Source organism: Hyperolius riggenbachi, chromosome 6 (genome assembly GCF_040937935.1).
Source record: "Hyperolius riggenbachi isolate aHypRig1 chromosome 6, aHypRig1.pri, whole genome shotgun sequence".
Lineage (NCBI taxonomy): Eukaryota > Metazoa > Chordata > Amphibia > Anura > Hyperoliidae > Hyperolius > Hyperolius riggenbachi.
Window position 1 is genome coordinate 333,126,448 of NC_090651.1, and position 22,384 is coordinate 333,148,831.

A 22,384-nucleotide genomic window follows, 5' to 3' on the forward strand; every position below is an offset into this window, starting at 1 on the left:
CAGGGACTCTTCTCTAGTGCCCCATGTGGTTTAATATAGTAATATAGTATATAGTAGTGGCTGGATAGTGTACTGGTTAAGGGCTCTGCCTTTGACATGGGAGACCAGGGTTCGAATCCTGGCTAGGTTAAGTAACTATTCAGTAAGGAGTTCAAGGCAAGACTCCCTAACACTGCAGGGTGGCCTCCTGAGCGCGTCCCAGTGGCTGCAGCTCTTGGGCGATTTGAGTTCAACAGGAGAAAAGCGCTATATAAATGTTCGTATTATTATTATTAGATATACTTGCAGCCAATCTCCGCATGTACGACTAAAGGATCAGGACCAATATTTTTGTACGATTTCTGATGTTCGGTTGGAAATGTCTTTTCGATACTAGCCAAGGCACAATCAAGAGGACTGAAATAAATCCCCCCCCCCACCCCCCTGGTTTCTGATATAGGCATTACCTGAAGATCTTAAACTATAAAGACTATATGAGTGCCCTGCTGCCAAGTGATTGGCTGACCAGATCATTGGAGGAATGTCCCAAAGTGTTCAGTGGGTGTACCTGGGTACAGCAACCATTTTCAAAAGACCCACTAACCTAAAAGTGAATATACACGGAGAATTACTGTCATACTCTGGTATCAGGACTAGATCTAAGACAACAGTTCAGGGCAGAGTTCTGCACAGATGTGTTGCTAGCATAGAGGCTAGCGTCCTGTTGCTATTGAGGAGGGCGAAGGGACAACAGCACACTGTATGACAGAGCGGGAGTAGTAAGTCAGAGATCAATGGGTTCAGCTGAGATGATCTGACACGCTGGACAGCTCTGTGATGCATCAGGGCCACCGTACACATCTTAAATCATCAGCAGAGGCCATCCACACCTGGCCAAAAAAAAAACCCCGAGAGTGTGTGTAAAAGGCTTCAGACTTATTTCTCATAACGGACCAAGATGTGAAAGCCTGGGAGAATGTTCATACATGACATTTTTTGACCTGCTGTTTATACTACTAGGAGTTGTGTAAGTTATACCTGCCAGTGAACACAGAAGATAATTACTGGGTTACACAACCAACCAGCTCACAGGAGATTACTAAAGTCTAAATTTAGATGGCAGTGATTCCTAAAACACGCCTCGATAACACCAGGCCAGTCCCTAGAAGAGTTATAATTACTACCCACCATCAAAACTCAGTCATAATTTGTACCATCACTGATGCTGCTTTGTACGCATCACCATCTACCCACATCAACATTTTAAATCAGTTTCAGGAGATTGGTGGCTGCATCACAGGGTTTCTACTGGCAGATCTTCAGTCTAGCATTCCTGAGCAATGGCAAACCGGTTTCCTTCCAACTCCAGCTACAACTGGATGTAAGCTAAAGGGACAGTGCCTTGTACTACAGAAAGACAGGAAAGACTACTGGTCTTTTGTTGGATTTCCCAATGCATTAGAAATTCTCTGCTAAGCACAAGCACTATTGACACTCTAAAATTCTTATTAGTCGCTGGTTGGTGGAGTCTAACTCCAGGATACACTTTTATAAGCCACAAGCCTGCTTCCCCCAACAATAGAACCCCCTACACCCATTGTGTACAACCATATTTACCATTGACGTCTTAAAATTTAGTAAGTAAATGTAAACTTTCCCACCTAAGATGATCACCAGGCTCTTCCATGCATTAGCGTGGGATCCTGGAGAGGAGGTTAGGCCTCCACACTGGAGGCAGGAAATTCATCACCTGCTGCTCCAATGCACTGGTTGGGAGGTGTTAAGTGATCGGTACCAGGGGGTGATAAGACTCCCCTATGAAATCACAGCCATGCTCAGATGTGACATGTTGCGGTTTTCTGCTGATAGGGTAACAGCACTACATGTCACGCACCCTAATGGCGCTTGAGGCCATCAGCCCGAGCTGGCCCACAAGCGTACAATTCAGCCTTGCATGAGAAAGAGGCCTTAGTGTCAGGTGCTGCCCTGCCACAAATCACCGATGATGCATCCCCCCATATCTGGTAGGACCCAGGATCTCTACATCTATTTTATCCTTTAGATCAGGGGTGTCTGACTCAAATACAAAGTGGGTTGAAACTGTGCACAGGGACCTAGTTGTGGGCCAACCTTAATGTCTATTGACCACTTTCCTCCCTTATAAAGTTCCCTGGTGTCCAAAGGCCCCCTCCAACCGCTATACAGTTCCCTGGTGTCTAGAATCCCCCACCCTCCCCTATACAGTTCCCTGGTGTCTAGTGTTTTGCCCTTTCTTCTCCCATATGGCTTCCCTGGCGTTCTAAGACTTCACCTCCAATATAGCTTCCCTGGTGGTCTAGAGTGGGCCTAACATAATGCAAAGTGGGGAACCCACTCGCAGGCCAAATTTAATGGCTCTGAGGGCCAGATCTGGCCCGCCTGCCGGAGTTTGACATGTATGCTTTAGATATTTTGTAGGATTAGAACCCCAACTTCTTACTGTTGAGTGTTCACACTGTGAGACTTATTTAGGCAGGAAAAGTACTAAATTCCAAGACATTACAGCAGTCACCAGACCAGGAAATGGGAAAACTATCAACATAGGATTTAAACTTACTTCCTGTAGTGTCTCAGGGGAAACATATGCTATACAGGGGAAATCCAGTTAAAGGCGATACCAATTGCGGCCCAACAAATACATTTTAGTTTCAAATAGTTTTATTGACAAATGTCAAAGTTTAACATACAAAAAGCCAAGACTAACCCTGTTGGGGCAACTTTTGAAAAATATTTCAGATAACAGTGTAACAAAACATACAACATAATCAGGTGGTGCAAATACAACAATCATAGGCAAAGAGAAAACTCAATGGAATGGTACAGTTGGCACAATGCAAGTCAATACAGACCATTATAAACTCTGGTGATAGTAATCAGCTATAAAGGGATTTTAAATTGAAAGAGCAGAGGCTCGTAGGCCAGCCTCTCCATATATAGCGATCCAGGGCTGCCAGGTTTTAGTGAAAACATCAAATGTATCATTGGAGAGGGCTATAAGTCGTTCGGAGATTAGAATATCTGTTACGGTTTTAAGCCCCGGCTACACTATAAGATGTTGCAGCGATCCGGCGGCTCCATTAGCCGCCGGATCGCCTCTTCCGCGTGGCCGCCGCGTCCCCGCTCGCGCGCCGCATTCGATTCCCCGCTCGTCCCCGCCGGCGCCGCTTACCTTCCGCTCGATTCCCTGCCATTGTCCCCTCGCGGGGAGCGAGCAGGGAATCGGCGGTGCGGAGATCCGTCCTGTCGGATCTTATCAATCGAGCCGCATCGGCGGCTCGATTAATAAGGGGCATCGCGGCCGCATCTACTCGTGTAGATGCGGCTTTAGTCATACTAATAGACAAAGAAGGTTGTTTCCATTGTCTGGCTATATGAAGCCTGGCAGCTTTGGCTATGTGCTGGGCCAATCTATGATGTGGATATTTCGAGCCAAGGGGTTTATCTCCCAAAAGCAACATTAGAGGGTCAGGGGATATTGATTTGCCCAATACCTGGTTTATAATTACAGAAATTTTCAACCAAAAAGATTTGACCACAGGGCAAAACCAAAAGATATGAGCATGGTTTCCATGATGGCCACAGAGCCTGAAACAGCGATCAGAGTTTGTTGTGGAAAGTGTGTGTAAGGTCAATGGGGTTAAACGAGTTCTATGAAGAATCTTCAAATTAGTTTCTATATGAGAATAAGAACTAGAACCCTTTGTTAAGCCTCATACACACAGGTTACAACTGCCGCCACAACCACGGGGCACGAGCGTGTTGCGGCGACAGGTCGCCCGTGTGTATGAGGCACGCGCCACGAACCGCCGCTTGTCAGAGCCTTATGGCCCATACTCACGGGCTACAAATGTCGCGCGCACCCTGAACCGTCGCTCGTCGCTGATGTCGCCGGGCGATTGCCGCGGTCACTCGCCTGGCGACAGTCGCCGCCGCAACTGTCGCTAGTCCGCGTGAGTACGCGGACTAGCGACAGCAACCTCCATTGAAGTATACGGAGGTTCCGGCGGGGGGAGGAGGAACGTCGGCGACAGCTTCCGTCGCGCCGCTGGTCCCTCTTCCGCATGTGTACGCGGAGGGACCTGGCGAGGAGCTGTCGCCCACACGCTCACGTGTGCTGGCGACAGGCACTAGAAGTTGCCCGTGAGTATGGGCCATTAGCCAGGCGATTGACTTGGCTAATCGCCAGCAACAGCTGTCTCCGCAACTGTCGCTAGTCCGCCATGTGTATGCGGACTAGCAACAGCGACTCCATACACAATGTATGGAGCTTCTGGCAGGGGGACGGCGGGGGGTGTGTATGATCAGTGTCAAGCAGCATTTAGACCATCTTTTCTCTGACAAGGAAAGGTTAAAATCTGTTTCCCAGCGTAACACAGGAGACATTTTTGTCATAATCAAAGGTTGGGATAAAACAGTAAAGATAAAAAATTTGGCCACCGTCTAAGGGACTCAGGTCACACCATGTTTCAAAGTAGGTCTTTTTGATCTGAGGCAGTGGAGTTTAAGGATTTAATATAGCGAAAAAGTTGTAGGGCCGCAAAGTATTCAGCATTGGGAAAAGAGGTCAAGCCTTTAACTGATCCCAAGTAGGAATAGAGTCGTTATACATAAAGTCTTTGACATAGAGGAGGCCTTTTTCTTTCCACCATTTAAAAGATCCCGTGAGCTGGCCAGGGGGAAAACAAGGGTTCCCAAATATCGGACAGAGGGGAGGAACAGGAGATTTTAGTTGCTTTGTAGTTTTTACTCTTTTCCACAGGGCTATGGAGTGAAATGTAAAAGGTATCGTTTGATTCAAGAGAGGGAATAGCCGAGACCATACAAGAGAGCGTAGAGAAAGGGGCGCACCTAGGTCATTTTCGATCTGTACCCATAACGGGGTATTAAATTTAGCATGAATGGGAGCAAGCTGGGCAATTTGGGCAGCTCTATAATAACTGCAGAGATCAGGTACTCTTAATCCTCCCCGAGACCGGTTCCAAAACATGGTGCGCTTGTTAATCCTACTCTTATTTTTCCAAATAAATTTAAAGATAAAATTTTGTATATCCCTGAGAGATTGTATTGTAAGGGGGATGGGCAGTGACTAAAACAAATACAGGATACGGGGTAATAAGGTCATCCTTATAGCTTGAATGCGGCCATACTAGGATACCAACAAATACATTTTGACTAAACTTAAAGCACACCTGGAGTGAGAGAAATATGGAAGCTGCCATATTTATTTCCTCGTATACAATACTAGTTGCCTGGTAGCCTGCTGATTTCTTTGTCAGCAGAAGTATCTGAATCGCACACCTGAAGCAAGCATGTATCCAGTCTTAAACATCTGATTTGCACAACTGGTCTATGGATAAAAGTATTAGTTTGAGGATCAGCAGTACAGCCATGCAATGGGTATTGTTTAAATCATATCCCTCTCACTTTAGGTGTCCTATAAACTTTTAAACTCCAGTCTTTCCCCAATACTTATCCTAGTTATCAAAAAGCGAATGACTGACATGTGATGCAATCTTACCAAGGTGCTTAGGGTAAACCAGGGGAAGACCATTATGGAATTCAAGGCCCCCCAATTTTAATTTTATTTTGCTAGGAGTCAGCTCAAGTGTCAACTATGAGAGGAAAAATCTCAAATATTACTTGCCAGCTGGAAGAGTACAATATCTGCAGCACATTACTGTAACAATAGAAAAACAAATGTCCCAATCTAGGTATACTAAGTTTAAAAATGTAGAATATCTAAAGTATTTCATGATTTTACATCCAGAATTTAAAGGTGCTCATATATTCTCATTCCATCAACAGTTTGATTCGTTCATCTAATCAAATCGGAAAAGAAAGGCTTATGTTCCAATGCGCTTGATTGATATAAACTGGCAGATAGCTAGGCGTATTGAGAAAAATTACCAATCAAGCAGAATGTAAAATATCAATAGTAAAGGAATCAGCTGATCACATGATTTTGATCGACACAGAATAGTTTTTAGTTTCAGCGCATTCAACATGCTGAACATGAACGACGTGATTGATCAATTAGTGCAGGAGAATAGCCAGGATCTCGTTTGCAGTTTTTGGGCCACTTGTCGATTTACTCTTGATTGACCACGCGATTGTTTTCAATCGCCAATTAGTGTTGAGCGCTTAATCAATTGATGGAAAATGGAGTAATGTAGAGATTAAGCAAACATTCAGTGATCCCTGCAATTTTTGCACAAAACTTTGCATAAAATTCAAATAGTGTTTTGACCAGAGCTGGAATTTGAATCTGCAAGAACCGAACTTTAAATAGGGATAATGAGATTCCAGTTATGCCAACCAACTAGCCAGTTAGTGTATATGTTAGAATTAAAAAAACTGATTTGAGTATGAAGAGCTCCCTCCCAAAACGGTAAAAAATGGTTGACTCCAACATAAACCAAGGAAGCATTTGCTCACCCAATGCTAGTTCCACCACCACAACTAGTTTGACTACCTTCATTTTTATTTTTAGAACGAACCATGAAGTCTGACATACACTCCTTTCAAATTCTACCCCTGCAGTCCGTCCATAATCCCCTCCTTACCACCTTCAACTACTGCAGACTGTCAGTCTACTCCAGAGCTGAAGAATCAAAGCAATTTTTGGGTACCTAGAGTTGGCATATGATAGAGCATATTCTAGCTGTCAGGGCGAGTGGGAGAACAACGCGCTCAGAGGCTGCGGCAGTGCAGATGCATTGCTGGCTTCCAAGTAAGATGCTGTCTCTTCTATGGGGGCGGTGGGGGGGGGGGCTTAAGTAGTGATCCGCCAGGCAGATTATTAGCCAAGGGGTCTGGGGCTGCTGTATACATGCTGGATGGCAGGATTTACCCAATCTCCGGGGGAGTCTTCACATGCTAGATTCTCACCCATGGTGGTCTTCATCAGCCGCCCTGGTACACAGTTTAATCCGGCATGTCTACATAGCATGTGTACAGCCTAATCAGTTGATTGGATGGTTGAGTGGATCAGAAGTGACCATTGGGCTATGTGTACTTGACTAAACAGTCTTTAAATTCACCTCTGACTTATCTGCTGCCATCTTTTTTCGCAACGGGAATAACCATTCTATGCAAAGCATACACGATTACATTAGTGATAGATCAGGTAAACAAACTGTATGTTCCTGATATCAATTGTTTGCCTGGTCTGCAAGCCTGGTACATATTAAAGTGACGCTGAAGCGGAAAAAAAACACCTTATGATATAATGAATTGTATGTGTAGTACGGATAATTAGTAGAACATTAGTAACAAAGAAAAGTGTCATTTTTATTTTTAGTTGTATAGTGGTTGTTCTATAACATTGCATCATTCTCTAATATTTGCAGTTTACACACTACACACTGTATTTTAAATGATGGAAACAGAGTAGAGCTAAACACCCTTTAAACTTCCTGGCAGAAAAACCTTAAGGGCTCATTTCCACTATAGCGAATTCGCATGCGTTTTTCGCATGCAAATTCGCATAGCAATACAAGTGAATGGGACTGTTTCCACTTGTCAGGATTCCTTTGCGTTTTTCTGTGCAGAAAAAATTCGGATGGCAGAGCCATCAGAATTCGCATACCGCAATGCGAATCGCATACAATGCATTTAATAGGAAATTCGCATGCGGTTTGGGTATGCGAATTTTCATGCGAATTCGCATAGAAACAATGGAAAAAGCACACCAGCACTGCCATGGTTAAATTCGCATACATCGTCATCCATGCGAATTCGCATGCGACTTCGCATGAAAATTCGCATACACCCGCATGCGAAATTCGCATCCGCATGCAAATTTTTACCGCGGCGATTCGCACCGCACAAGTGGAAATGCAGCCTAAAACAAACAAGAAACAGCGAGAGACTGGTTGAGATAAGTACTGCAGAAAATAGCACTGCTCTCTAACTAAGTTAGTCAGAGAGCTCAGAGAGGCTCTTTTGCAAGTTTCTTAAAGGATACCCGAAGTGATGTGTGACATGAGATAGACATGGGTATGTACAGTGCTAAGCACACTAATAACTATGCTGTGTTCCTTTTGTATGGTAAGTGGCTGACTCAGTCCTGACAGGAAGTGACTACAGTGTGACCCTCAGTGATAAGACATTCCAACTATAAAACCCCTTCCTAGCAGAAAATGGCTTCTGAGATCAGGAAAGAGATAAAAATGGTCAATAGTTCATAGATTTTATCTCTGGCATACGTCAATGAATGGGTCATTGAGCAAAAACAATAAAACTGTTAAAACTTAAAAAGTAGGTTTAAACATAAAATAAAACTGTGGAATATCTTAAAGTCATTTTTATGAGAAGGAAGATCGATACAATCGTTTATTTCATTATGTTTATTTTCGCTTCGGGTGTCCTTTAACTCTTCCTGTACTGGAAACAATATGTCCTATTTCTTAACTGTATTAGACATACAAATCATTATCTCAAGTTTATTTTCATTTCAGATTCCCTTTAAGCTGGGACATACACTTCTAGAATCCTGCCCTGTTACAAACTGATGGAGTCAAGAAAATAATTGATTCCTACCACTCACTGCACATCAATTTTCAACAGAATTTCAGGGAATCTGGGGAAGGGGGGGGGGGTGGGACGGAGTGGTGCTGAAGTCACGTGGCTGGGTGAGCAGTTAGAACAAAGCTATCGGCTGTCAAATTGACCACGTTGATCCACCTGGCGGAGCACTGGCTGAAGGCTGCTACTGACATGCCAGGCATGTGTACACGCATTTAGTCTCGCAATACTTGGGTTCTGTGGTGCAATCTCCTGGCATTCAAGTATAGTTCTATTTGAAATGATGAAAATGTAATGCTGGGACCACTTTGGGTTGTCATTTTGTAGTTTGTTCAGTTCATACAGGCAAACCAAAGAGATTGCTCATCGATTCAAAAAACAAAAAAAATCCCCTCAGGGTCCAGGATCAGGCACACTGGCTCTGAACTTCCAAATTGGTGCAGCTAGTTAAATAGAGTCATCATCATTATGAGTATTTAGTATTTATATAGTGGCAACATCTTCCACAGCACTGTACAGAGTATATTGTTTTGTCACTTAACTGTCCCTCAGAGGGGCTCACAATCTAATCCCTACCATAGTCACGTGTCTATATATGTATCTTGTAATGTATTGTAATCTAGGGCCAATTTAGGGGGAAGCTAATTAACTTATCTGTATGTTTTTGGGATGTGAGGAAACCTGGAGTGCTAGGAGAAAACCCATGCAGACACAGGAAGAACATACAAACTGTGCAGATAGTGCCCTGGCAGGGATGTGAACGTGGGATCCAGCGCTGCAAAGCGAGCGTGCTAACCACAAAGCCTCCATGGTACTAAAATAAAATAAACGTTTGTGCAAAAAAATTTGTAATGTCATTTCCTCAAATAGAATATGTGTATTTGATTAAGCGATTAGGGAGATCATGGCAGATCGATCCCTAAGGAACCATGGACTGCATTACTTTACTATTCCCCCAATGTCGCACTAAAAATCATTTGAGACTTTTTCATGATATTATGGTAGCTGTTCAACAAGGTATTGCTAAAGTCTGGAAGAAATCAACTTTTGTTTGATGGGATACAAAACAGAGTTACCAATGCCATGGTGCATGAGAGAATTGCCAATACATTAAAGCAGTGGTCCTCAAACTAAGGCCCACGGGCCGAATGCAGCCCCCTGAGGCTTTTTTTTACCGGCCCCCCACACACAAAAGGTTTTACTTATAGATGCGGTCAGCTACATCTTTAAATACTAGTGGTCCACATATAGAATAGCAGTGCTGGCACCACCCATCCACATAGAAGCCAGAAAGCAGTAATTCGCTGGTTTCCAATCAAATTCCACATCAGGTGACACTGCTGTCCAATTGAATTTCAGGTTGTCACCTGGGTATGCTTCACTGTCAAAGACATCATTTTATGTATACTCCGACCCCCCAGCAGTCTAAAGTATGTTGACCCGGCCCTCAACACAAAACGTTTGGGGACCCCTGCATTAAAGGATTGTCTAAAAAACTAAAAATAACTAATCTATCTGGAATCCCTGGATTAACTTTTTATATATAAAAGGTAGAGATTAATCTTTTAACTTGGAAGGTGAGGAGAAACTGGAATTCTATTTATTTTGTTTTAAAGATTTATAGGTTTATGGAGTAGAATAGCTATAATCAGGGCTGTGGAGTCGGAGCAATTTTGGGTGCCTGGAGTCGGAGAAGTGAAAAAATGCACCGGCTCCGACTCCTAATGAATTTGTAACTGTAAAATAGTAAATATGATAAAATGTTCTATTTCTCAGATAATAGTCATTAAAAATAATGTATATATACAGTAATAGCTGTGTTCAGTCCACAAAAATGAAAAACCAATCAAAATGAGTTACTTGTGCTGCTTCAATAAAGCAGTCCCCGTATTGTTAAAGTCAGATATACATATCTGATTGTGACTGTATATATGATGTGTACACAGGAATCTCATATATACGAAATGACATCTATGCTGTAAGTATAAAGCCTGATGTGTAGCCGTGTCATTAATAGAGATGGTCAATGAGATGTAAATCATTCTGCGTTGATGCTGATTTATGCAAATATATGCACTCCCTTTGCTCATGAAATCAAATCATTTGATATGTTGTTAGAATTTGGTTTGGAGACTATGAATTAAAGGGTACCTGAGGAGAATTAAAAGAAAAGCCTTATATATACCTGGGGCTTCCTCCAGCCCCCTTCAGGCCATTCAGTCCCTCGCTGTCCTCCTCCGCCATCTGGATCTTCTGCTACGAGTCCAGGTAATTCAGCCAGTCAGCGCTGTCCGGCCGCATGCCGCGTCCACAGCCAGGAGCGTTTTGCACCTGCACAATAGTGCTGCGCAGGTGTAGTACGCTCCCAGCGGCGGAGTGTGTGCATGCGCACTACACCAGACTGGCTCAAGTACCAGGACTCATAGCAGAAGATCCAGATGGCGGTGGAGGACAGCGAGGGACTGATTAGCCTGAATGGGGCTGGAGGAAGCCCCAGGTATGTATAAAAAAACTTTAATTTCATCTGCCTCAGGTTTCCTTTGTTACACAGTAGTACTATACTCTACATATGCTCTCCCCACAGAGCTGCAGGGAATCCACTGAGAATGTTGTGCACATTGAACACAGAGGTGTTGTCTGTCACCCATAAACCTTGTTCAGATTGTGAATGAAGAATGTGTAATAGAGGAAGAATCTCCTCAATCTCCTGCAGAGTAAGGCAGGGAACACACTTGACTGTTTTCGTGCGCGTTTTCTGCACAGAAAAACTGAGAACTCATGTTAATCAATGGGCTAGTACACATTTAATATGTTGTTCGCGCACAGAAAAAAAACTGGCATTCTGCATCCTGATTCTGCACATTTTGTCAGTTTTCTCTATCAACTACATCAGCTGCTGTGAAAAAAAGCGCGCGTTTTCCTGCATAGAAACACACTTGGTGTGCAGAAAAAGTATGCAGGAAAACGTGCACAGAAAACTGAAAGACAAGTGTGTTCCCTGCCTAATGGAACATCATTCTTACATGTACCCACAGTCACATTGCCTACACATTGCCTACAGCCTGATAGATGTTCTTTGTTCCGGTCTGTACCTTTTACAAGTACTCTCACCAAGGACTAGTTTTAGTCTAAAGGGAATAAATCTAGTAGTCTACATATCCTTCTCACTTCAGTTGTCTTGTAAAATTCCTAAGCGTTGGCAGTTAAGAGACGAATTTCACGTTACATACTGTTAATCAACAAAATTGTAATAAGCAAATTAGAGGAGTCGGAGTCGAGGAGTGGGAGGAATCCTAAACTGAGGAGTCGGTGGATTTTTGGACCGACTCCACAGCCCTGGCTATAATTATAGTTATTTGTTCGATTACAAAAGTTCACTACGATTTACTGTAAAGGCTTTGTCAGGTTCTTATAGAACCGTGAGTGAAAACTGTGTACAACTTGCAAGGAGGTAGTAAAATGGTTATTGATTGTCTCATTTGTAATTTTATTGCTATAAATATTACTCATATCAATTACTTTATTTATGCTTTCTAAGTTTGCTAGTAACAAACTAATGTAATGAACTTCATTGTTTGTTCAAACTTATTTGAAAACTTCAATGAAAGTATCTGAAAGAAAAAACTGGAGACATTGCCCATACACTTTAAACGGAGATAGTCAATGGAGGCCATGGGTATATGCCTAGTGGACGTGCCCCACAGCTTTGTAAAGATTTTGTAAAGGATAAGGAGTAGACATGGGAAGTTTTATCTGTGGCCTGGTAAATTGACCAGAAAGTATTGAGAATAAGAGCTTATTTCTACTGGGAGCCGCGGTAGTTCCCAATTTTGCCGCGACTCCCGTTCTGCTGCATAGCTGCAGCCCGAATTGCTGGCCGTGCCATACACAGCTATAGGGATCTGGCTGTGTGCTGCAATGCAGTTCAATGGCGTCGTTTCCATTGACTGCCTTTATTAAAATGTGTTCCGATGCAGAAAAAATTGACTGCATTCTATAGATTCTCAGACCGTGCATCTTGCCGCATGTAAATTTTTGTATTTTCAAAAGTGTATTTTCGCATGCATTTTCTCTAAAATGCTTCTTCCTGTGAAGTCATGATGATGTCATGTTGATATGGGGATTTAACCAGCCCGGCGGTATGGACGAGCTCAGCTCGTCCATTACCGCCGGAGGCTGGCGCTCAGGCCCTGCTGGGCCGATTTGGATGAAGTAAAAAGCAGCACACGCAGCCGGCACTTTGCCAGCCGCGTGTGCTACCCGATCGCCGCCGCAGCACGGCGATCCGCCGCATGCAGCGGCGAAAGCGGGTCCCCCCAGCCGCCCAAGCCCAGCGTAGCTAAGGGCTGGATCGGAGGCGGCTGACGTCCATGACGTCACTCCGCTCGTCGCCATGGCGACGAGGTAAGCAAAACAAGGAAGGCTGCTCATTGCGGCCTTCCTTGTTTATTCTGGTCGCCGGAGGCGATCAGAATGACGCTTCCGGAGCGCCCACTGGTGGGCTTTCATGCAGCCAACTTTCAGTTGGCTGCATGAAATAGTTTTTTTTTAATTTAAAAAAAACCCCTCCCGCAGCCACCCTGGCGATGTTAATAGAACGCCAGGGTGGTTAAAGTAGACCTGAACTCTAGCACAGGGCCGAAGAAAAACAGAGAAATGCACCCTGTATGGATTTAGAGAGTTTAGCCTGTCTAATTCCCCTCATTTGTGTCCAATCCCAAGCTGTAATCTGATCTCTCCCTGTAACATGACTGCCTATGGCAGATAGGCCCATTTGAAAGCACAGGCTGTAAACAATATGTCTGTTTCCATGAATCAGGAAAAAGAAACAGTGCAGATTTATTTTAAGATTTGTATCAGCTGTAACAAGGAAATGTTTTTTGTTTAAAGGTTATTATGTTGTTGTGTGTGGAGCTGTTTTAGAGCAGAGAGGACTTCTGAGTTCAAGTCCGCTTTAAGATTTGAATGAGAAAATTCACATTAAAAAACAATCCAAGCCCTATTCCATAAATCCATATCAATCCCTGCCATGTACGGAGGAGGACCAAAAGTCCGAAACAGGCTGTCTGCATGTGGGGTTGATGTGGCTCTGTAAAATTTAAAGCTATAGGCTTACTAGACACCCATGGTTCTGAATGCTAGCCTGGCCTTCAGGGGCATAGAGATAATTTGCATATTCAGTAGTTGTGCATTGTGGGTAACCACAGATGTTCACTTACAGCTGATTGTAAATTCCCTCTGTTTTTAGAAGGCAAAGCGACCTAAAAAAAAGCCATGCGTTTTCAAAATCATATTCTATTTGCATATGCAAATTCCGATGTGAAACCCAAAGCAAACTAGTTAAAATAGGCCCAACAAGCGCAGACTTCAACCTCAGTCTTTAGGAACTAAAAGGCCATGCTGGAGCCCTGTTATTAGAACCAGTCAGCGCTGTCAGATGTTAAAGAACACTTGAAGTGAGAGGGATATGGAGGTTGCCATGTTTATTTCCTTTTAAACAATGGAGACTGCCTGGCTGTCCTGTTGATCATCTGACCACTTGATATTCATATGAGAAAATGAACTTTGTAGCAGCAGGTTTAGAGAGTTAAAGGGAAGGTTCAGGGAGGGTGGAGAAAAAATAAAAATCAATTTCCACTTACCTGGGGCTTCCTCCAGCCCGTGGCAGGCAGGAGGTGCCCTCGCCGCCGCTCCGCAGGCTCCCGGTGGCCGACCCGACCTCTTCTGCGCTCCAAGTCCTGGCACTTCTGCGTCCCACGCCGGCGCTCTGACGTCATCGGACGTCCGCCGGGCTGTACTGCGCATGCGCAGTAGTTCTGCGCATGCGCAGCACAGCCCGGCGGACGTCCGATGACGTCAGAGCGCCGGCGTGGGACGCAGAAGTACAAGGACTTGGAGCGCAGAAGAGCCCGACCTGGCAGCCGGCCTGGCCAGGTCGGGTCGGCCACCGGAGACCACCGGGAGCCTGTGGAGCGGCGGCGAGGGCACCTCCTGCCTGCCACGGGCTGGAGGAAGCCCCAGGTAAGTGGAAATTGATTTTTATTTTTTCTCCACCCTCCCTGAACCTTCCCTTTAATTTTCTTTGGCAAAATTTCTACGCACAGAAGAGACTGGATGTAAAACCTGATTTCCGGTTTCCTCCCAAATCCCCAAAAAACAGACAAATAAGTTAATTGGCTTCCCACTAAATTTAGTACTAGGCTTATGGATATATGGTGATGGTATGGATTAAATTGTGCGCTCCCCTGAGGGACAGAAAGTGGACCTGAGCTCAAAAGTGTCCTCTCTGCTGTAAAAAAAGATACGCTACAGCATAATAACGTTTAAAGCGGGATTGTCACCAAAAAAAAAATCAAATTTCAACAGCAACTGGTCTGAGTATTAAAGGGGTTCTGTGGGCCTAAAAAAAAAAGTCATTTACCTGGGGCTGCTACCGGCTCCCTGCAGCTTTTAAGTCCCACGCCGTCACTGAAGCTGTCTCTGTTCGTCGCCGCCGGTGACCTGCTTATAACTAGACGAATAGCACTGCAGCTGCGCGCGTCCTTGCCCCCGCGCGCATCATCGGGAGCTTACTGTGCAGGCTTAGTACAAGAAAACGTTGTACTGCGCCGGCACAGTAAGCTCCGATGATGTGCATGGGAGCGAGGTTACATGCAGCCGCAGGGCTATTCGTCTAGTCAGACGAATAATTAGCAAGTCACCGGCGGTGGTGAACAGAGGCTGCTTCAGTGACGACGTGGGACTTAATAGCTGCAGGGAGCCGGTAGAAGCCCAAGGTGACAAGGCCCACAGAACCCCTTTAAAGGGAACCTAAACTGAGAGGGATATGGATATTTCCTTTTAAACAATACCAGTTGCCTGGCAGTCCTGCTGATCTCTTTGGCTGCAGTAGTGGCTGAATCACACACCTGAAACAAGCATGCAGCTAATCCAGTCTGACTTCAGTCAGAGCACTTGATCTGCATGCTTGTTGAGGGGCTTTGGCTGAAAGTATTAGAGACACAGGATCAGCAGGAGAGTCAGGCAACTGGTATTTTAAAAAGGAAAAATCCATATCCTTCTCAGTTTAGGTTCCCTTTAAGTGATAAAGATGCTAATCCTGCATACAAAACATTTTCTGCTGTTATGGTTTGGAGTTATCACATACCTTATGGCCCATACTCACGGGCTACAATTGTCGCCGCAACACGCGGCGCGTGCGTGTTGAGGCGACAGGTCGCCCGTGAGTATGCGATGTTGCACATGCGCGCACCCCGAACCGTCGCCAGGCGATTGACGCGGTCAGTCGACGCCGCAACTGTCGCTAGTCCGCGTGGGTATGCGGACTAGCGACAGCAACAAGCAGTATATACCTTGGGCTTCCGGCGGGGGGGGGGGGGAAGAGCAACAGCGACAGCTTCCGCCACATCAGTTGCCAGGTCCCTCTGCCGTGTGTATGCGGAGGGAACTGGCGACGAGCTGTCGCTGGCCTGTCGCGCACACGCTCCCGTGTGCTAGCGACAGGCCACAAATGTGCCTCATGAGTATGAGGCATTAGGAGCACTGGCCCTTTAATTGCCATTGGCTGGCAAACCAGTTGCATGCTGGGGGGGCTTATCTAATTTATTCCTCCTTTTCCCTTTATTTCCCCCTCCTAATTACATAAGACAGTGCACTTCCTAGTACAGACCTCAGTGGGAGTGTGTGAAGACTCTGGAAGGAGGGCAGGTAATGTATACACAATTAGCAAGAGGGGAGAAAAAAGTGTGAGGGAGGAAATGATGTCAGGATTAGCTTCATTCAAAGGTAACCAAGATGGAAACTGTCTAGACTAGGAATATCTGCTTTTCCTTTCTAAAATCTCACAGGAATCATAACGCAGACAGTGCAATACATCTGTTATGCAAGTAGAACTAGTATTTATCTACTTATGTGTTTTTTTGTTTGTAGGTTAGCATGGGTGTCACTTGTTCTTTAAACAAAACACCTTTGTTACAGCTGAAACAAATCCTAAAATATATCTGCACTGTTTCTACTTTCTGATTCATGGAAGCAGACATATTAACATCCTGTACCTTCAAATTAGCTTATCTGCCTCATCTGCAGTGGCAGTCATGTGACACAGGAGAGGTAAAATTACAATCACAATCAACTTGTGATTAGACACAAATAAGGGGGAATTAAACAGGCTAAGCTCTCAAAATACATACAGGGTGCTATTTCTCTAGGTTTTCCTTCTGTCCTGTGCAAGAGTTCAGATCCACTTTAAGGCTGGGTCCACACTAGACCCGGTTGCAGGACGGACACTGCAGTCCGGATCAGGGGAAGTACCCACCGTACTGCAAACTGATGAAAGTGCATCAGTTTTGCATCAGTTTTGCATCAGTTTTGCATCAGTTTTGCATCAGTTTTGCATCAGTTTTGCATCAGTTTTGCATCAGTTTTGCATCAGTTTTGCATCAGTTTTGCATCAGTTTTGCATCAGTTTTGCATCAGTTTTGCATCAGTTTCCGTTCAGGTTTTTCCCTGACAGAAAACGTCTCCATCATTAGGAAGGAGTGGGAGGATTTTTTGGGCCAATCATAAAGCTCAGGCTATCCGTTTTCACATCCGTTTTTTGTCTGTGGAGCTGGAGATGCGTTTTCTCATTGCTTTCACTACCCCTGCGTGTATCCGTGGTCCTGATCCGTTGCGTGAAAATTCAGCAGATCCGGACCTTCCGTTCAGGTTTTGAAAACGGATCCCCGCAAACACAGACGGATCCGTTTTTTACTTGGGTGAGGCTGGCTGCTATTTTCAACATTAGTATCCGGGACTCCGTTTTTCATCAGGTTTGAAAAACGCAGCCACGGATACGTTTCCGGACCTAGTGTGGACTGGCTCTTAGTGACAAGTCTATTGACTCTGTACAGCACTGCTGATGATGCCGCTGTATAATTAATTAATTACTAATCATCTATTAGTAGTATTATTTCTATCATAATTGCAGCCAAAACAAAAAGATAAAAAAAAAAACAGAATGGAAAACCTCAAACTTGGGATTTATCAGACATTTTTTAATAACAACAAAAAAAAACAGCAAATCAAAATGGACATGGAGGGAGAGTCCAACAATGCTGACTGTATAGGAAATATTTGTATTCCAGGATCACTTAAAGGGACTCCGAGCAGTGCAGAAACTATGGAAAGATGCATATCATTTTAAAGCTCTCTTTCTCCTCTTTCCAATGATATATAAACCACCACCCTACGTCTTTTAGTTTTCGCTATTTTCACGATTGAATTTGCCGCGGCTGTGATTTCAATCGCAAAAATAAAGAAAACTAAAAGGCGTAGAGCGACGATTTAGGTGTCGCCAGAAAGAGAGCTTTAAAATGATATCCATCTTTCCATAGTTACTTGTATTACACAGGACGACACTTTCCCCAGTGTCAGCAGCTCCATTCAGCAGAAAAAGTCGGCCTGTGTAATACAATGTAACTATGGAAAGATGGATATCATTTTAAAGCTCTCTTTCTCCTCTTTCTGGCGACACCTAAATCGTTGCCCTACGCCTTTTAGTTTTCTTTATTTTCGCGATTGAAATCGCGGCTGCGGCAATTTCAATCGCGAAAATAGCGAAAACTAAAAGGTGTAGGGCAGCGGTTTATATATCATTGGAAAGAGGAGAAAGAGAGCTTTAAAATGATATGCATCTTTCCATAGTTTCTGTACTGCTCGGAGTCCCTTTAAGGGATTATTTCTTTTCTGACCACCAAGTCACTGCAGTAGACTTCTGTCCAAAGTGAACCTGTCTCCACCCAAATCAACCAACTTCCAGGGACAAGTCCTGCCCACAATGTCAAGCTGCCTTCAAGGAACTGGTTCTCCCTTCAACTCTAGCCTGATGCCCCGGATGATATCCTTTCCCCAACCCAACCAGCTTTTATGTACCATCTCCCCCAAAGATAACTAGCAAGTAGGAGCTGAAAATTAAAGGGTACCTAACATGGCAATAAATGGCAGTAGCTATACTTACCTGAGGCTTCTTCCAGGCCCATGAGTTCCTTGGGCTCCCGCGCGGTCCTCTCTTACTGCTCTGTTCAATAGAAAAAGCTTCCGGTATTCTGGGCAGTCATGGCCAGTCGTCGACTTCTGCACATGCGTGGCCAGGTGGCACACACGCCCCTGCTGCAATTTGTAGCCGGGATCTTTCTGCACCGTGCGACTGTGCAGGCACAGAACAATCCCTGGCATGGAAGCGCAACAAGAGGTGCTCGCACGACCGAGCCGCGCATACGCAGAAGAATGCTGCTGGCCAGAAAACCGGGAGCTTTTACAATTGAACGGAGCTGCCTGAAAGGACAGCGAGGGAGCCCACAGACCTCATGGGGCTGGAGGAAGGCCCAGGTAAGTATAAATACTGCCATTATCGATGTCTCCAGGTCACCAAGTTGGATTTTCTTTCACAGGAAGTGGAATTACTGTGGACATTACAAGATATTTGAATAGGGCTAATCAGATTCGGAAACGAAGGATTAGTTCGATGGCAGCTGATTAAACAAGCTTATAGGTATCAATAATTAACCTTCTGAACTAAATAGTCCTAAGGAAAGATCCAGTTGAACCCAGAGAAGATCACACATTTAAGATCCAGAAAAAAACTGCCATGGTAAATTTCCTACTGAGCAGCTTAAATCCTAAAGCCTGGGTAGAAGCTCAGTACCAAAGATGACTGAGGGGAAATAGGTTCTAGTACCCTATTCAGCCAAAACAAAATATTGGGTAAAATGTCCATCCGGCCCCACCCAAAAACTATGCATGTTAGGGGCACAGATGCTTTATTTCCAGGTGACAGAATACCACCTATGATTAACTTCCCTTCCCCACCAAATAGATATAGATAAATAACTATACGGTAGAGCCTCAGTTATCCGGCACCGACAGAGATCCGCTGATGCCGGATAAGCATGCTTTCTGGTTGTTCGATACTAAAGCTGAGAATACACGATGAGATTTTTCAGCAGATTTACCGGTCAATCGTTTTCCCATTCACTTCTATGAGAATTCGATCAGAAAACGATCAAAAATCAGATCTGACTTGTCGGAAATTATCTATCGAACCATCTATCTGCCAGAAAATCTCAGTGTATTCCCAACATAAACTAGGTTTACAACGGTCAGTTGCATAGCTCATGCGTCAAAATGTGTGCGAACTGCATTGGTGACTGGACATAGACTTTAATGCAAATTCTGCAAGCAGCGAGTTAGAGTAACACGATCAGTTACAACGCAGTACTGTGAAGAGGCTTATCCAACTGCATGGGCAGTGAGTTGACATGCAGAATTATTCTGCAACGTAACTGACCACTGTGAACTAGGCCTCAATGTTAAAAATAAGCCTAGCTAATACAGCACTATACCCCACTCTATACACATAGCATGAACTCTGTATTAATTATTAAAATACAGTAATTGAAAGTGTATGAGCCTTGGGGGAGCTGCAGAGATCACTCTTCAAGCACAGCAGAGCCCACAAAAAGCCTAAGACGTTGGCTTTCACCACTGTGAGTACTGCTGGCGATTTGTGCAGGTTGGTTGAGACTGCTGGTTAGTTGAGTTACGAACACCCAGGGCTCTACTGTAGATGTGTACAGAATATATACACATTTTATTTATTTATAGTAGTATTTTGTAGCGCTGACATCTTCCACAGTACTGTACAGAGTAAATATATATTCACAATCACCAACTGTCCCTCAGAGGAGCTTACATTCTAAGGGCCTTTTTCCACTAGCCTGCGATTTGCTTCTGATCGCAAATCGCAAGGTACATTAAACTAATGGAAACTGCGGCAGCAATTTCCATTTGTGCGATCCGATTGCGATGCGATTTTGGTCAAAGCCGTCGTCCTGCTGCGTTTTGTATGCGATTGAGCTGGACTATAATGAGTATAGTAGCTCAATCGCAATCGCATGGTGGAAATTGAAACGCGATTGAGATCGGAATCGCGATCGCAATCGCATTCCATAGTGGAAAAGAGCCCTAATACCTACCATAGTCATATGTCCATCATTGTCAGTCAGAAGAAGCCAATTAACTAATCTGTATGTTTTTTGGATGTGGGAGGAAACCCGAGTGCCTGGAAGAAACCCACGCAGACAAGGGGAGAACATACAACCTCCGTGCAGATACTTTCCTGGCTGGGTTTCAAACCGGGGACCCAACACTGCAAGCGATAGTGCTAGCCACTATGCCACACTGCTGCCCTAGTACTAAATCATCCTAACCCAAAAGCTATATCTAAGGGAACATGTCACCCCAAAAATTAACAGAATTGTGGGAATGAGCGCCTCAGACAACCGGCTTCTAGAAATAAAACTCCCTAAACTCGTTACTTGAGTCGAGTAGACCTCTAAGTCAACTTGTTTTTCGGAACGTATATAACATACCTCCCAACTTTCTGAGATGAGAAAGAGGGACACTTAAGCCACGCCCCTGCCCACACACCATAAAGATGTCATAAGAAAAATGTTTTATAATTCAAACCACACTGGTCCTTTCTATCCTGGTTCATTTTCCTTAATATTTTTATTTTAAAATTAATATATCAATTTACAGGATGGGAATAAAGTTTAGAGTCAAACACTTTTTTTGTAGTGAAATATATAAATTTAAATAGAAAGAGGGACAAATGAGGAGGGAAGAGGGCTAAGGCTCCAAAAGAGGGACAGTTGGGAGCTATGGGGTATGTTGGATTTTGAGCAATGCTGTTACTGATGGCTAACAGAGTACAACACTCTTGGTTTTTGAGGACACACTTTCCCAGAAACAATGACAAGTCCCCCTAAGTGCAGATGTTCCCAGGGAGAAGTCTCCCCCCTGAAGATGACCTGCTCCCAGGTTGAAGTCTGCCCAAGCTGAGCTGTTTCCAGGCAGCAATCCCTCAAAGCTGAGCGGTTTCTAAGGACATATCCAGGAAAACCTCCCCTAGACCAGGAAGCCATATAAAGCCACAGGCGCAGCTCCCCGGCCACCTCTGCCGTTACCAGGCACAGCAGCAGCATTCCCCCAGCACAGATCAGGTACAGTTATACGGCCCCCCCCCCCATCCCCCTCCCCGCCGCCATATTGGCAGCCCCCAAGCAGGTACTCACTGCCCAGCTTGATGGCGCTGAAGCCAGAAGTCGCCGCTCCCCCGGGGGGCCCCTTGGCAGCTCCAGCCTGGGCCGGGTCACCGAAGGCCTCGGGCCGGGCCCGGTTGGCGCCGCTCATGCTGAGGAGCGAAGAGAGCGGACGCTGAATGGTACCGCCGCCACCGCCACACACACACACACTCCTGGGAAGCCGAGTCCTCTCCCCACTGCGCCAATCACCGCCCGCCGCAAGCCGGACTACAACTCCCGGCCTGCAGCGCGACAGTCGGACCATAGAGACGCGACTGCGCATCTCATCCTACAAAGTAACCAGACGGACTACGTCTACCATAATCCCCCGCGATTGATAGGGGAGAGAGCATGCCGGCAAGTTATAGCGCCCTCTGCTGTCTGGTGGTCAAGAGGTAAAAGGTGACTTTACCAATTGCTAAACAAACGGAGGAGGAGGAGTTACGAGGTGACCATACACTAGGAGAGATTATCAAAACCACTGGAAGGTGAAAAAGGAGCAACTCTGGTACAGAAGTGGAGCAGTAGCCCAATGCCTAATCAGAATCCTTCATCTGGACCTCTGCTCCATCTCTGAACCAGTTCTGATCCACTTTTCCTAAAGTCATTTGTGTGATAATTAAACTGAATGAACTGTTGCTGTTCTTTACACTTTATCTGTGCAAAAGACAAGGAAAAACTGACATGCGATTAGGTAACAGGAAGTGACAGCAACA

The 22,384-nt window shown here is 44.8% G+C and overlaps 1 protein-coding gene across 4 annotated transcripts in view; it reads right to left on the reverse strand.

Annotated features, from left to right (window-relative positions):
• The window catches only part of GSK3A (glycogen synthase kinase 3 alpha), a 69,804-nt gene extending 47,852 nt beyond the window's left edge, over positions 1–21,952 (reverse strand). For 3 of the 4 annotated variants that reach the window (XR_011022199.1, XM_068241493.1, XM_068241492.1), the window contains exon 1: positions 21,660–21,951. Coding sequence is in view for 3 of the 4 variants with exons in the window: in XM_068241493.1 (XP_068097594.1) it covers positions 21,660–21,951 (292 nt within the window). In the remaining variant the exon portion in view is untranslated. Of the gene's footprint in view, positions 1–21,659 lie in introns of all 4 variants that reach the window. The other variant, XM_068241491.1, reaches the window with a different exon arrangement.
• Between the last annotated feature and the right edge of the window lie 432 nt (positions 21,953–22,384).